Raw genomic sequence first — 17238 nt, 5'->3', positions numbered from 1 at the left:
TGGGCCTTCCCTCCACGGCCTGACTCTCTGTGGTCTCGGGGTCACATCAGAACCAAATCGAGGATGGCACATGAAGGAAACTGTGGGACCCCATGATCTTTTCTCTCCCTCATCTACGATTTTGGAGCTGGAGTCTAAATGCAATGGCCACAGTTGCCTGCATGTCTAAAAACATCCTGGGGCTTATGCAGCCTCACTGATGGCGACAGTCGTTGTCTGCATAGTGCTTTACAAAACAGTGCACAGCACTTAAAAATATTGTCCCATAGAGGCCTCGCAACTGCCCAGTAGGAAGATATATTATTATTGATAATATTATTATTATTATTTTTCTATGTTATCTATAAGCAGGGGAGGTTCTATGAGGCTAAGGCTGCCTGGAGCTCATCAGTGACATTTCCAAACTCTGTACTACAAAACTCTCTATGACCGCACTCTCTCGGGGAATTTTCTGCAGTGATGGAAATGCTTTCTATCTACGCCGTCTAATAAGGCTCTGAAGCACTTGAAATGTGGTTAGTGCAACTGAGGGACTGAGCTTTTCTTTTGATCTCATCATTTTAGTTTTATTTATTTTTACTTTACCCTTAATTTAGATTCTGATGTAAATGGTCAATGCATGGCTGGTGGCTGCTGGAGAGGACAGCGCAGCCCTCCAAGTTCTGTGGTGGCAGGGAGGGCTGAGGGAGCAGGGCTGTGGGTTCCCCTCCTTGCTCTGACTCAGAGAGGTCTCCTTTTTGATCTCTTTTCAAATGAAAGAAAAATGTTCCCATCATTAAAAAGAAAAAATTAAAACTCGCCGATGTCCTCAAGAATTTTGTGGTCAAAGACTCTGAGGCAGCCACCTGTATTTCTGAGCCTGAGTCCTCCCTCTGCAAAGCAGAGTGGACAATACTTGCCCTTTGAGGGCCGTTGGGAATAAAGTGATGCTATTAAAGTTTAAGATGTGTGCACAGTGCCTGGCACATAACAGATGCTCAAACCACACAGACGCATTCAATCGAGTTCGGAGTTTATGGCAAAGGAGCTCGCAACTTTTATGCATTCTATGTGACAAACCCAGTACTGAATACTCTATATGCATTATCTCATTCATGTACTCCTTCTAACTGTGCAAGGATGGACGTCCCACTGCGACCCCTATTGTCAGATGAGGAAACTGAGGCACAGAGAGGTAAAATGACTCAACACCGGCCCCCCCCCCCTACAGCTTATAGGTGTCAAAGCAGCATTTGGAGTTAGGCAGTCGGCTGCCAAAGGCCACAGACATAACCACAATGACCATGTTATCCACAAGATAAATGGAATATCCATGTGGAATAGACAGAGACAACTCTATTACTTATGAAATTCAGACTCTGGGGCACAGCTAAAAGTCAAGCCCAAAAAAGGAGACAAGGAAGAAACCAGAGAAGCTGGAGTTTTAAAAGGTTTGGTAGGCTGTTCAGTTCCGTCTCTTTCCCATCACACGCACAGCCGTGTAAGGTCTAGAGTCATCTTCACAGATGTCTCTTGTCCCCAGCACATCCTACCCAATTCCTTCAGGAGAACCTTAGGTGTAGATGGCCACATCTTCTTGTTGAGGGTACAGAGTGAGAAAGAGAAAAAGACCCCCTGAAACGGAAGCCCAATTTAGAGCAAACTCATTTCAGGGGTAGGAGCTGTGACTGCGGGAGACAGTGATATACTAGGCTGCAGGGCGGCAACTGGCAGCACTGGGCTTGGACAACACCAAGATTAAAGGCTGGCCCTGGAGCAGAGTCCCTCAGAACTCAGAGCAGTCAGCTGGAAGTATGAGGGCTCACAGTCAGCTCCTCTGCTCAGTGTTTCCAAGAGGAAATCATCTTTGTCCCAGCTCCTGCCCAGGTCAAGTGGCTGTCCCTGGCTAAGTGCTTCTCCTACTGGGCGGAGGAGGCTCAAAGGACAGTGTCTGAGAACCGTGATGGGGACAGAGCCCCTACCCGGTCCCCCTCTTTGCCTCCACTCCCTACAGAAGGGTGATCTATTCTCCAAACACTTGTGACAAACGAGACGACACCTCGGCTCTCCAGCGTGAGGGATGCAACAGAACTGGAGCCTGAAATGAAGGCAGTGCTGTGATGTGCTGGCTGCAGGACGTGCCCACCCACCACGGGGCATCAGAGAGGCTGTGTGGGTGCTGTCACCCTCTCCCTGTCACCGGCAGTCCTCAAGGACCGCAAATGATTAACAATGACAGTAATTCAGAATGAGAGGGGGAAAGAAGACCTCCTTTCTGTAAATTTGCAAAGAAGCAAAGAGGAGTAGCACACGAGCCCCATGCTAATTTAACCTAGCAGTTTCCTGCTAGATTTTTCGACAGCTTTGAAGAGCTGCTCCAGCTGTCTCGAGTGTGGATCTGACCCTGCTTCTTCAGTCGGTCTCTCTCGTACCTGCACAATGGCCTGACAGTCCACTCCTAGTCCCAAGACTGCTGGTCAGCAAAGCTGATTCCCTCACACAAGAGAAGACTATGGCCTCGGGTCCAGGCACAGCCCCTTTGGGATGGGGACTTGTATTGTCAAGCGGCTTGACATTTCCTAATCAAAAGTTTCCGGTTTTAGCTCATCATCTCCTTATGCATGTTTTCAGATGCTCTCTGGGGGTCTCAGCACATTTAAAGGCTAATTATATAGTTAAAGTTAATTATTCATTCATTAACATTCAAGAAGCCTTTAACAAGACATTGACTTGCTCTGATGAATTAATGAAACCAGTGTGTGTGTATGTGTGTGTGTGTGTGTGTGTGTGTGTGTGTGTGTTTTGGAGGTCTAGTCTAAAGTGTTACTGAAAATTAAACATCTCTTGGATGATAACTGAATGTACTTTTTGAGGTCACATCAAAGCCTTGCTTGGAAAAGAAATGCATCAGCCAGAAATTTAGGCCAGACAGCAGGTGGGGGCAACTGTGGAACAGTGGACAAGATTCAGACCCGCCTCTGCCAGCTCTGTGAATGAGACCCTGTCAGGGGACCTCTCTGAGCTCGGTTTTCTCATCTGTAAGATGAGTAACAGCATCCCTCTCACAGGGTGGCTGCTGGACGGATGGAAACAAAAGGGAAGGTGCTTTGTAAACTGCAAACCCTGGTGCAAATTCAGGAGGTGGTTGTGGCAGTGACGACGTTGTGGGGGAGTGGAATTGGCCACCCAAAAGGTATCTCTTTGGCTTGATTATTTATTTTTTGTTTGCTGAGGAAGATTAGCCCTGAGCTAACATCTGTGCCAGACTTCCTCCACTTTATATGTGGGTCACTGCCACAACATGGCTGATGAGTGGCGTAGGTCCACACCCGGGATCCCAAACCATGAACCTGGGCTGCCAAAGCCGAGTGTGCCAAACTTAACAGCTACGCCATGGGGCTGGCCCCTGGCTTGAGTTTTTTTTTTTAAAGATTTTATTTATTTATTTTTTGTTTCCTTTTTCTCCCCAAAGCCCCCCCCCCCCCCCCCCCGCCCAGTACATAGTTGTATATTCTTCGTTGTGGGTCCTTCTAGTTGTGGCATGTGGGACGCTGCCTCAGTGTGGTCTGATGAGCAGTGCCATGTCCGTGCCCAGGATACGAACCAACAAAACACTGGGCCGCCTGCAGTGGAGTGTGTGAACTTAACCACTCGGCCATGGGGCCAGGCCCCTGGCTTGATTATTTTTAAGAACAAAAGACTCAAGAAGAAACTTTGACCTTCCCCCTAACTGCCTAAAAGAATTTAAGATAGAAGGCCTGTCCCAGGAAGGACCTCTCACCACAGACAACTAGAGTATAATATGAACCAGGTGCGGCAGATAGGGAGGAACCTGGCAAGGCCCATTTGATCAAGTCCTCTCCACGTCTCACTGTCTCTGCAGGGGAGGGCAAACATTTGTTTACCAAACATTTGCTTTTCCTTCTCCATGTAAGTTGCCTTCCTCCCTTTGAAGTCTGAAACCACTACCTCCAACATCCCCCTTTGTCTATAGCGGAAGATGGTATTTAAGGTGGTGGCTTTGGCCATTTTGGCAAGTTATTGAGTTTTCTTGGGTTTCTTCCATGTTACTAAACTTTATTTGATTTTCTCCTGTTAATCTGTCTCACGTCAATTTAATTCTTAGACCAGCCAGAAGAAGCTAGAAGGTAGAGGAAAATTTCTTCCTCCCCTACAATGTCATCATGCAAAGAGGCAATGGTGGCAAGGATCATCAAGATGCACCCAGACACAGGGCTATTGATGGGGAAGGGCATTTATGGGCCCAAGAAGTAGAGCCGCTGAGGCATGACAACCTTTGAAAGTGCCTGCTGGGGCAGAGACACTCAACATGCACAGACATTTTACCCGCCATCAGCACAGGATGGTCCAGAACTGGTTTTAGGAACATGGCCTAGAATCACTTTTTTATTTTTTTTGAGGAAGATTAGCCCTGAGCTAACATCTGCTGCCAATCCTCCTCTTTTCGCTGAGGAAGACTGGCCCTGAGCTAACATCCGTGCCCATCTTCCTCTACTTTATATGTGGGATGCCTGCCACAGCATGGCTTGTCAAGCGGTGCCATGTCTGCACCCAGGATCCGAACCGGTAAACCGCGGGCTGCCGAAGCGGAACATGTGCACTTAACCGCTGTGCCACTCAGCCAGCCCCTAGAATCACATTTTGACTGAGTTTGTGAATACAAACTTTAAAACCAGAATTATACCGACATTGATGCTTTTTCACTAAGGAAGCATTTTTCAGAGCAAACTCTATTCAGCTAATTTAATTCCTAGATCGATGTCTTGCATAGCATAGTTAAATTGTTTCCAATTTTCTTGGAAACTATTTTCCCTGGGATCAATTCTTTTGTGTTTAAATTTTATAAGGATTTGATTCATTGATCAGTGTTTGGACTATAACAAATTTCACCCTGTGTGCTTGAGCTCTTGTCCATTGAATTTGTGTTGATTATTTCTACCAGTAATATTCACTGTGAACTGGGTGAAAAGACTGGCAGTTAACATTTATTTTTTAACTGAGAAAATTCTGAGTAACTTTGTAAGACAGAGACGCAGAGAAGGAGGGAGAAAATGAGGAAGGGAGAGAAAGAGGGAGGGAAAGATACATATGGAAGCAGCACCAAGTAGAACAGGAAGACAGTGAGAGGGGAAGAAAGAGAGAAAAGGGAAAGAACAAGAAGGAGCGAGTGAGGAAAAGAGACAGAGAGGGAGGCAGAGCCAGTAAGACACAGAAAGGGAGGGAATAAAAAGAGGGAGATAAACTTATAGGGGGAGACTAAGAGATGAAAAGGGAGGGAGGGCGAGAGACAGGGACAGAGACAGAGAGAAAAGGAGCAAACCCCAGAGATGCAGAGATGGGGTGCACACACTTTTCCTATTGACTAACAACCTCAAAAACAGGAAAGAGTTACAGCAAATTCTGCTTTGTTTCTGTTAAATTTAACATTAGACCCAAATTAACCATGTCTAAGGAGTTGACAGATCATGCAACGCAGCCTTTTAAGTTTTCAGATGAGGAAACTGAGGCCCAGGCCTTCCTCAGAGTCAGCGATTCCAGACCAGTGGACTATTGCCAAAGCAATGTGCCTTCGGGCCACCACTGGGGGCTTCCCAAATCTGAGGGCAAGTCCTCTGGTGGGATGTAGGGTCAAAGGAACAACACATGGGACGTTGGGCAAGTCTACGCAATTCTCTAAGCCTCGATTTCCCCATTGAACCAGAGGAAAACAATCTCCCCCACGTGGTTGGATGCTGGCTGGACGAAGTAACGGCTATAGATTTGCCTGGTGACCTACACGGCACGATGCAAATGCTACTCTTTCTTCATGCTACAACTCATCCTCTGACACAGGACGAGTATCGATTCCTTCTGGAATGTAAATCTTTTAGAATTCCTTAGAATATACTCTTCAAGGGTTGGGATCAGAGCTAACCATTCTACTGTGGTGCATCGCACATTACAAAGAATGCTCAAAACTGTGTCCTTTGTTTGGACTTTTCCTGAGTGTTTACTATGTGCCAGACACTGTGCTCTTTGCCTGCACATCTCAATTAACCCTTAAGATGTACTCCTAAGTGCAGGAACCAAAGTTAGCAACATTTTGTAAAAGGGAAAATGGGGGTCTAAGAGGTTAATTAACTTGTGCAAGGCCCCACAGCTGGACCTTAGCAGAGAGAGAATTGCCATGTAGGATGCTTAGCTTATGAGCATCACGTCATACTGCTGGTAGTGATCATGATGCTGCTGAACTTGTCACATATCAGGAGTGAAAGACAGGGAAACTCAAAGGCCGGAAAACATGAAAATGAAAGAGAGAATGGGAAAAGAATCAATGTTTGAGAAAACCCTATTATGTGTCAGATACAGTGCCAGGTACTTTCTCTAAGGCAATTCATTTAATTCTCAAAGGAATTCTGGAAGACAGGATCTTAAAGATGAGGGTAACAGGCTCAGAGAGGTTATTTAACTTGTGAAAGGTACACAGCTGGTAATTATCAGAGCCAGGATGTGAAGCCATGGACTCCAAAGTCCATCTTTTGCACCCAAAGGCAACTCAGAAAATAAATAAGTCAATCAATCAATTGGCTGAATATGACTACAGTTTTCGAGAAAGTATGACTACTTTGACCCAGAAATTCTACTTCTGGCTATCATTCCTAGAGAACTACTTCAGAAGTGCACAGAGGACTCATCACACAGCCCATGACTAATATCCCCTGGAGGGAAATGGTTAATAAACTGTGATGTATGCAGATCATCGAGTTGTTTCCAGCCGTCAAAGAGAACGAAGGCAAAAGACACCTACAGACATGGAAAGCTCCTCAAAACATATTATTAATTGAAAATCCAACTGTGACACGCTGCATAGTTCGATAGCATCCCACAAAATGAAATTTTATAATTATGTGTGGACATATAAATATATGCAAAAGCATATAACAAAGTCTAGGAGAAATGGCCCGTATAGCAAACAGATAACAGTGCTTACCTAGTTCGAGGGGTGGCTGGGATTGGGACATGGTCGGGTGGATGCTCACTTATCTGTATTTTTGATCTTTTACCATGAGAATATATTTTTCAATGAGAAGCAATACACAATAGCAGTTAAGGGCGTAGATGCTGGGGCCAGCTCCAATTCCAGCTCTGAAGCTTACCAGCAATTGCCTGGGCAAGCACTTAACCTCTCTGCAGGACAGTTTCTCCATGTATACCACAGAGATGATAGACGTGCCAAGGTCGCAGGGCAGCCGTGAAGATTAAATGAGGAATTATAGGTAAAGTGCTTATACCAGCGCCTGGCACTGAACACTGAGACTGGTAGGCCAGGATGGAGAAAGCACAGGAATCAGCTAGGATAATAGTCACGTCTCCCGACGGTGGAGGGTCACATGCAAGCATCCGTAGTGCATACATGTGCACTGAGCATCCGGCTGGGATACAGCATCACTCCTGCAGCACATAATCAGATGGAGCGCCAAGCAGTGAGGACTCTTTCCCACCCCCCAGCCCCTAGACACGAGAAGAGAGCCTTCTCTGGCAGTGCTGACATTGGACACCTGTCAGAAGACGGTGTTGGGAAATCCATGCTGTAACCTAGGTGAGTGTAGTGGGTTGAATAGTGACCCCCCCCCCAAATTCATGCCTGCCTGGAACCTCAGAATGTGACTTATTTGGAAATTGAGTCTTTGCAGACAAATCTTCCTGGATTTAGGTGGGCCCTAAATCCAATGACTTCGAAGAAGAATCCCTAAGAAGAGGAGACACAGAGGGGAGAAGCCCATATGGAGATGGAGGCAGAGACTGGAGTGATGTGGCCACAAGCCGAGGAATGCCTGGACCCCCCAGAAGCTGGAAGAGGCAGGAAGGATCCTCCCCCAGAGCCTTCAGAGGGACCCTGTGGATGCCTTGATCTCAGACTTCTGACCTCCAGCACGGAGAGAGAATAAATTTTTGTTGTTTTGAGCTTCCAAGTTTGTGGTAATTTGTTAGGGCAGCCTGAAGAAACTACTACAGTGGGAAACCTGAGGGTGGTACCTGAGTCCCCATTACTCCTCCACCTGCACTTCTCTCAGTGGAAGGAGCTTGAATTGCCAGGGCAGGAGCAGCTGTTAAGGGCTGGCCCCAAGTACTTGCCACAGGGTATGAAGGGTGTCCCCCAACCTGTGCCAGAGGCTCCCATGGCGGAGCTAGCCTGGCACCAGGAAAACTCACTCCTCCCTGTGGCTGCCAGAGCAAGACACTGGCAAGAGGACCCATGGGGCTGATGCTTTAACACCGTCCCCATTTTAGCACCGAGGCCAGTGGGCACCCTTAGACATTTTCTCAGTGGCGAGAAGGGAAGCACACTACTGAGATTTTCCAAATCTGAGCTGCTGATGGCCAAGAGCATCCATCTGCCTGGTTCTAAACCCCACTACCTCGTAACAAAGAGATGCAGCCCTTCCCAGGACCATTCGCTCGTCAGGACAAGAAGAGAGCCAGCACATGATGGGCAGAAAGGGATGTTGGGTTGAGTCTGTATCCCGGCTCTGCCACTCACTTAACCTTTGGACAAGTTGCTCTGCTCCCTGAGCCTCAGTTTCCTCTTCTGTAAAATGAAGAGAATACACCCTTTGGCAGAGTTGAATCAGGATGCAAAGGGATCACATATTTGAAGTCCTCATGTGAGTTCTACAGTCAATAAGAAGAGATGGTCCCCAAGGAGATGGAACCTGCCAGGGAGCTCCTGCTTCTTCAGTCTCCCCAGGAGGAATCTCTTCACCGCATGTGTCTAGGATAAGGAATACATCCTTTTTCTCATTTGTTTTCCCCTGTGAGTTCATTTCTTTCCCCCATCTCAAGGGAAGGAGAAATATTGCTCCCTTTTAAAGCAGTAGCAAGGCTTTCAAAGGAAAAAGATATTTTAAAGTATGAACAAAATCGGTTCTGGGTTTTGTATAAAAGTGGGCAATTAGAAACAAGCTAACTGTACAAGGTTACGAGAACGTTCATATTTTTTACTTTAGGTTGTGACTCAAAGCATGCGATCCAGGGCAAGTGTGACCCCCAGACAAGCTATTTAATCTCTCTATGCCTATTTCCTCGATTGTAAGAGGAAATCACGATAGCCACTGTCTGCTAGGGTTGTTATGAGGTTTAAATAAGATAATGCAGGCAAGACATTCGGAACACTACCTGGCACATAAGCCAATAAATGTTATACATTAGTTAGAAATGCCTCGCTTCCTTCCCTAAACAATTCAGGTAGTTTATTCAAATTGCAATAGAATAAGGTGAAAACATATGGACAAAGCAATTTGAGTTAAGTGAACTCAGAGGTGGAATAGGAGCTAAGGCCTTATGCAAAGTCAGGAAGGAGCTATTCGGGTCATAAGCTCTCGGCAATCGCTAACAGAGGATCATAAATTAAGCTCGGAATTGTGTAGTAGTCCAAGCAAAAAGAAAACTACGAGTAGTTTCAGGAAAGGAGTTGTTTGCAAGATAGAAGCATGCCTTAAAGAGAAGAAAAACAATACTGTTCACGGCACAGAAGTCTGGGAGATGATGTAGGATCACCTCAACAAATTGGTCTAAAATAAGGATATGGGGCAAGCTTTCCAAAATAACTGTTTCTAGTAGGGGCCTCCCATGGCAGTCACAGTAGGATGAAAATGCAGAGCAGTAAAAGTTAAATTAATTAATATTCCTCTAGCTCAATGAAAAATCACCTGGTCACTAAATGCGAAAACTGCCCGACAAAAGCGTACAGATTTAACAAGAAAAGCAAAACACAGATTTGCACATACACCAATTCAACGTGTGTAAATTGCATAAACATGTGAAAAAATGCCAGAAATGCAGGAAGAAATGAAGCATTATGTTCAGAAGAAACTTTTTTCTGATTATTATACGTAATACTTTTATTGCAGAAAATTTGTTAAATATAAAAGGATATAAAGAAGACCATAATCCTAGTTGCCTAGCCATATTTCTGATAACATTTTGATATATTTCATTGTAGTCTCCTTTCTTCCTTTCTCTCTTGCCTTCTCTTTCCACCTCTGAGTTTACCGAATTGAGAACACACTTTATCCAATTTCCCCCCTCCATTTTTTCTATTTTTAACACCTTATGAGTGGCCTTAAAAATCCTTTCATGTTATTTTAATAGAGTTAAACAGAAATAATTTCAAGTACAAAAAAAAGACATTTGTGCTTTCCTGAGTTTTATTAAGGAAAAATTCCTAACTCTATGATGTGGCAGCAATTATATTTGAGCTTTATTTGCAGTGTGGGGGTGGAGCTCAGAAACCAGCTCACTGTCGATCTGATTTTCTGTGGCTGTAATGCTATTCCATTTAGGAGACCAGCTCACTGGACCCAGGTGTCCACGCCTGCTTTCAAACTCAGCAGCTGGAAAGGAACCCTCTGAGTTTGATTCTGCTTCACTGATAAAATATAGCTAATCAAACCTCCACAAATGGCATCCTTGGAAGACCTTGCTCTGCACAGCAACTAAACATCAACGAGGATCCTTATCCTTCCTGGTTATCCTTCGCCTTGGCGATTTCAACATCCCTGGACCAGTTTCTTTTAAGGATGGAAATGAGGATGCTGTGATCTTATCAACTCTCAGATTGTCACTTAATAAGTATATATTATAGAATATATGTCTATTATACACCATATTAAATATGCATATACGTCTATATATAATATATAACTTCAGTCTCTAATTCTCCCCTCAGCTCTAAGGTCACATAGCCAACTGCCTAGCTGGCATTGCCAAGTGAGGAGTCAAGTCTAACTCCTACACTTAATAATTTTACAATGTAGTCAGTTAAATAGCCTGTTGTGTAATTAGTTAACCTCATGGAGCCTCAGGTTCTTTGTCTCTTAAAGAGGAGAATAATGGTACCCAGCTCACAGGAGTGTTGCGAGGACTGAATGAGATTATGCTCAAGGCTGTATCTCACAAATTGCTAGGTCTCAATAAATGCAAGGATGACATGGGAATATGATGATGTTCTCCAACTTAACATGCCCAAACCTTCCTCCACACCTCCGCTCATTCTTGTCCTCCTCCTGAAATGTCCTTCCTCTGCCTTGCTCTGTCCACGCCAGACAGAACGCCATCTCTCAGTATTCAACTAATTAACCTCTCAAAGCCCATGGACTACCCGGAAGAGCTAACACAAATGTAGATTCCTGAGCCCACAGGCTCTGAGAGCCCATGTGCTGGAATAGGGGTTCAATGATCACCTTTTCTATGAAGACAGTTCTGACACCTGCAGGTCGATATGACCACTCCCTCCTTTATTTTTACAGACACATCATTGAGGACAATTTGAGCCGTGCAGAAAAATGCTTACTGGTCAAAAGTCAATCCTGCCTTCCAATTCTCCTGTCCATCTACTCAACGTAAAGGAAGCCAAAAGACGTTTGTCTGTGTCCTGACATCGCTGGGTTGGAAATGAAATCAGATCGGGAACTGGAGTGGCCTGATGGCTAAAGATTGGCGTTTCTAAAGGAAATTGGGACTTTTTCATAAATTTTTATACACATAATTCCACATTAAAATCAGTTAAAATTTAAAAAAAACACAAAGCATCCCACTGTGTCTTGAAATATTAGGCTCTTTGGAGTCCTAGGGATGTTGATCGTGGAATTTAAATCTGGCATAAATGCTATGCTTGCAGTTTGCCACTTGCCAAAACTGCTTGGAGAACATCGGCTTCTGATGACTGAGCATTAGTAAGGCTAAATCCGTCTCCACGCATTTCAGCTTCAGTCTCCTCCTCTAGAGAAGATGTTCTCAAAATTTGATTAGCGTGCCTCCGAATCATCTAAAGAGCATCTTAAAGCGTGCCGATTTCCAGGCCCTTGCCCCCAGAATTTCTGATTCTGTGGGCTCGGCGAAGCTTAGGAATCCACGTTTTTATTCGACTCAGGCTACAATTTGAGAAACAACGATCTAGAAACCTGAAGTCACAAAGTGCTCATCCACCATTGGTTCAGGAGAGCCCCACATGTCACGACAGATCTATTCCTGAAAAATCCTATCTCTGTCGATGTTTGCACGTCAAATCTTATTTTCTCATCGATTTACTTGATAATTCCTGGAATGCTTTGTCTCCATTTATTATAGATTTCAATAAACAATGAAACTTAACTTACTTTCAAGTTTCTCTCTGCCTAGCTCTTCTTAAAGCAACTATGGATACCAAAGATAAGCATTTGGTTGGTCTACTCTTTATATGCTGTCTCCATAAAATGTGCTTATCAAACTCCTTTAGAACAGCAGTTCTCAAATTTTAGCATGTATCAAAATCACCTGGAACAGGAGGGTGCTCGTTAAATGCAGATTTACATGCTCCATCACTAGAGAGAAGGTCCTGCATGGGGCCCAGATACTTGCATTTTAATGAGCACCCATGTGATTCAGGCACGGCTGGTCCATTGGCCAGGCTTGGAGACACCCAGCTTTGGAGAGTTATTCTAAATCCTTTCTGCAAAACTGACAGCTGTTTATATATGTGGCTCGTCTGGATTTTGTATTTTGGAAAGTTCTAAATAAGTGTTCGAGTGTTCAGTACAAATAAAAGAATCTCAGAACTGTTTCAGAGATCAAAGAATGGATGGGGAAACTGTGGCTCAGAGAGGCGACATGACTTGTCCAAGGCCACAGGTAGCTAATGATGGAGCCCGGACTCAAACCAAGTTGAGACTCTCATTCAACCAGAATCCAAAACCCCTCTTGTGTTCCAGGCTCTCTCAGAAAATTACGACCCCTGAGGAAACCTCCCCATTTCACTGCCCCTGGTGCGTACGCACGTCTTCACTAAGCAGCCGATGTCACTGAGACTTGTGGGGGAGGGGTAGGACCCAGCAGCTGCTCTGGGTCTAAGGCAAGGCTGGTTGGATTTTAGGGCATTGGAGGTCATACAGGGAATGTCCTGAGGTTTAACGATTCAGGAGTAGATGGGGCACTTCCCTTTAACTTCCTAAGGGAAGGAAACTTCTAGAGATGCTATATGGTGAAGGAGGAGAATGACTATTTTTTAAAGCCGGGTGGTGGGTACATAGGAGTTCATTTTATTATTATTATTGCTTAAACAATGTGACAATGCCCTCATGAAATTTACACTTGTAAAATTAATTTGTAATACATTTCATATTTTAAAATAACATATTTCATAATGAAAAGTTGACAAAGAAACAAGATATAAGAGGGAAGAAAAAGACTAAGTGTGGTGAAGTAGACACTTGAAAGACAGAAGCCTCACAGTGGGAGGATGAGCAGAGGTGGTCAACACAGAGTTTATCAGATCTTGGCGCAGTTCTATGGTGATGGTTCTCAAATTTTGTTTCTCGTAATCATCTGAGGAGTTGGAATCACATGGCACGCTGTGCACCAAGAAAAATTCCAAATATTAAAAATGCAACCAAAATAGAAGAAAACAAGAGAAAATTATTTTGTAACCTCAGAGTGGAGAAGGACTTTTGAATTATGACTCAAAGTCTAGAAGCCAAAAAAAAAGATCATTAAATTTGACTACAAAAAATAAAAATCCACATGGAAAAAAATATCATCCTTAAGCTCAAAAGACAAACAAAAAAAACTGGGAAGACCGTTTGTAACCACACCAGAAATAAAGGGCTCATTTCTCTAATACATCATTAAGAAAAAGACCAGCAAACCAGTAGAAAAAAGAAAAGAAAGTTTTCAAACAAGAAATTGCAGATGGCTTTTAATTTCAAATGAAAATATGGTAAAAATTTACTGATGATAAGTAAAGTGCAAATTAAAATATACCCAGCACATGTTTTATCTTTTATCTTAAAATCTGAGAAGATGGATGACACACCGTTGTTGGCACAGACTTTGGGGAGAGAGGCATTCTCATACATCGAGGGGGTAAAAGTGAATTTCCTTTGGAAGGAAATTTGTCAATGTCTGTCAAAATCACAATTATCTGTAGTCTTTGACTCAGCATTTCAATCAATTCATTCTACATTGCATGTGACACACGTGCATAAGGATGTTCACTGCAGAATTTGCAATAGGAAAAGACTGAAAGCAATCTAAATATCCATCAATAGGGGACTGACTCAACACCGTCTGGTACATTCACACAAGGGATGACTATGAATCTGTACAAAATAACTTTGTACCTGTTTATGCATTGACAGAGAAAGATCTGGAAGGATACACAGGAAACTAGTAAATGTGGTTACTATGGGGCTACAAGGCAGATGAAGAACAGTGTGGAAGGAAGGCTTTGCACTGTTTATCTTTTTATATAATACTTTTTGATTTTTGAATCATGTAAATGTACTATCTAATCAAAATTTAATGAATTTAAATAATTAACTGGGGAGCTGTTAAACACAGAAGCAGTTTCCCCCAACATTAACCGCACTGAAATGGAATCTCCAGGAATGATCACTGCCATGCCCTCACCACTAAGGGTATGTGGAATTATTTCTTTAAAAAAAAAGACTCACACCCCTTTAGGTCTAGTTTCTGAGTTTAATGTACCATTGTGAAGCATCCCCACATGGGAGGTTGAGTGCAGCGTAAACTCACCATCTGCCCAAGTTTGCTAAGATGAATGTTATGATTATTTTATGGCTTCCAGAAAACAATTTGTACAATTTATGGCCAGGGAAGGTTTTCATTTCTCTATTCCTTTCTGTTTGCATTAAAAAAAAATCGAAAGAGAAAGAAACAACCCATTTTGTGCTCTGGGTGACTGATGGATGAAGAGGGGGACAGCCAGCCTTCAGCCATCGTTTCTAACCATTGTCATCCACATTTGCGCTCATGGTCTGTCCAAAGCAACGGTATCTGTTGTTGAAAAGACCACAGTGGAAACAAACAAACAAAAACCCATAACCATGATTAAGCTGGAAAGTCATCAAAAATCTGGCTGAGCTGGAAAGTCATCAAAATTTGCTGGTATCCACTAAAATGGAACATCCATTGTATAGCTTAGCCATTCCAGTCTTAGGTATACACCAAGAGAAATGTACTCATTTGTGCAACAAGACATGTGAGAATGCCCTTAGAAGCATCACTCATCATCGCCCCAAAAGGGATACTACCCAGATGTTCATCAAGATTAGAAGAGGGTGGTACCTCCACACGATGAAATTCTATACAGCAATGGGAACGAAAGAACTGGAATGGCATGCGACAATCTCGCAAACAATATCTTGAGCCAAAAGAAGGCAAACAATAAAAGAAAACGTACGGTATGACTTCATTTATGTATTAGAATAACAGGCCAAAAGAATCCATGGCTTCACAAGCGAAGATGGCCGGTGGAAGATAGTGATTGGAAGAGCATGTGGAGGGTGGGGTGGTTTCTGGGGATTGGTGACATCTTGTTAATTGACCTGGATGGCCAGTTTGTACAAAGTCATCAAGCAGTATATTTAATATTTGTACACTTTCTGCATTTTTGTGATGCTTTAATAAAAAGTTGTAAAAAACCATTCCAAGCCAGAACGAGCAGTGTGTGAATGAGTTGATAAGTAATGGTTTTGACTTGTAAGTAAATGCTGTTCCAGCGCCTGCGGAGGTACCAAAGAGATTCCAAAGGGACTCTGAGGACAAGATGCTGTCGGCCAGAGTCCTGGGAAATCACGCAGAGATTGGACTTGATGGTGTCGACGGGGCCTCCTCTGCCCCATCAAACGCGAAGGAGCAGCAAGGCCTTGGCAATGAGCCGGCAGAGCAGCCACGAGGAAGAGGCCGGGACAGCGGCGCAGGGAGGATGCCCTGCAGTCACGTTTCACATGTCAGGAAGTCCCGACCACTGAGATGCTCCATGGAAGTTAATTTTCTGGATAAGCCAAACTTCCCTCATTAAACACCTCCTTCCTTGAAAACAGAGTCATTTGCAACGGGACCCTTTCAACAATGCATTTCAGACCTCCCTGACTCTGAAGAAACCACAGCGTAGAATTTAACCTTTACATCAAGTAACGACACTAGCAATTCAGTCCTGTCTGTGTGCCAGGCCTTGTCCCACATGCTTCCCAGGAAATTTGCTCTAAATCCTCCCCAAAAATCTATGAATTAGGTCCTATTACTCTTCCCGTTTTACATATGAGGCCGCAAACGATTAAATAACCGCCCAGGGTCATTTAACAAATAGCGGCAGGGCGAGGAGAAGACCCCTAGCTCCACAACCTACACCCCTACCCTCTGTGCTCTTTTCTTTACAGCTTCTGGGATTTCGCGCAGGCCACACTCCGCAGTGCCAACAGGTGGACAAGAATGTTAGCTGCACCTGTACAGAGATGGAGTCCTCATTGCTTTTCTTTCCACGTTTCTTTTCTCCTTCATCGGTTATACTATTAATCTTCCCATAAAGCTACAACCCAAAACTCCCACCTAAAGTCAGATAAAAATCTAGACCATTTTGTTTTCACCACTTTAAATAAGCTCTCAATCTCCTTACATCTTTCTATTTGGCTAAAATATCCTATGGCGTTGGACCAACTTCCTTATCAGTTTAAGAAACCCTTCTGTTTGCATTTCAAAGAGTCCTGGATTTGCTTTTCCTTAACACAACTCAGAAGGAAGCCCGATGCTCATCAGATTAACAAAAGCAGCCCTCAACTGGGGTCTCTCTTGCCTGCAGCGGCTCTCCAGAAAATAGAAAGGCAGGGGGAAGATAAGCGCCAAGGCAGGCAGTCATTTTCTGCAAGGTTTATGCGCTGGCATAACCAGTCCTGCCGAGAAAAAGAAACCGCCATCCTTACCCGGTTTTCAAGCTGACCAAGGCGTCTTCTACTCCCTTCTGGTTAAATTTGGTCATATACTGATGCATGTAGGGATAGTTATTCCGAATGTTCCTCTCGGTACTGCCGTTGGGCACCGTGCCAAATCGAAACGGCGGGGAATAGTCGTGAGGTCGCTGAAACTGGAGAGAGAGAGACAGAGAAAGGAGGAGAAAGAGGAGGAGGAGAAGTCAGCCGTGGTTCTGCCTTGTGTCAGGAGTTAAATGGGCGCACGCATTAGCACAGGACAGCAAAAAACCATCTTTGTGCTTGCTTTCTACTTAATCACATCTTCCACTGGTCCATGAGCTCCAGGAGGTCAGAAACCATGTCTGTCTTGTTTTGCAATCTTCCCCAGTGCCCAGCAGGGCCTGGCTGCGTGCACAACACATACTGGTTGGATTGAGATTTTCGGCCCCATTATAGAGACTAGGCTGGTGGTAGGCACACAGGCAGGGCTCAGAACCCCAATGGAGCAGGAATT

At 44.1% G+C, this 17238-nt stretch overlaps 1 protein-coding gene across 1 annotated transcript in view; it reads right to left on the bottom strand.

Moving 5' to 3' along the window:
* GRIN2A (glutamate ionotropic receptor NMDA type subunit 2A) overlaps window positions 1-17238 on the bottom strand; it is a 365414-nt gene that overhangs the window by 39688 nt on the left and 308488 nt on the right. The window contains exon 11 of the mRNA XM_044747218.2: window positions 16737-16897. Coding sequence (XP_044603153.1) covers window positions 16737-16897 — 161 coding nt within the window. The remainder of the gene's footprint in view (window positions 1-16736; window positions 16898-17238) is intronic.

The sequence above is a fragment of the Equus asinus genome, chromosome 14, assembly GCF_041296235.1.
Source record: "Equus asinus isolate D_3611 breed Donkey chromosome 14, EquAss-T2T_v2, whole genome shotgun sequence".
NCBI classification, from domain to species: domain Eukaryota; kingdom Metazoa; phylum Chordata; class Mammalia; order Perissodactyla; family Equidae; genus Equus; species Equus asinus.
The sequence above is the reverse complement of the archived record's forward strand: the minus strand, read 5'-3'. Positions and strand labels throughout refer to the sequence as shown.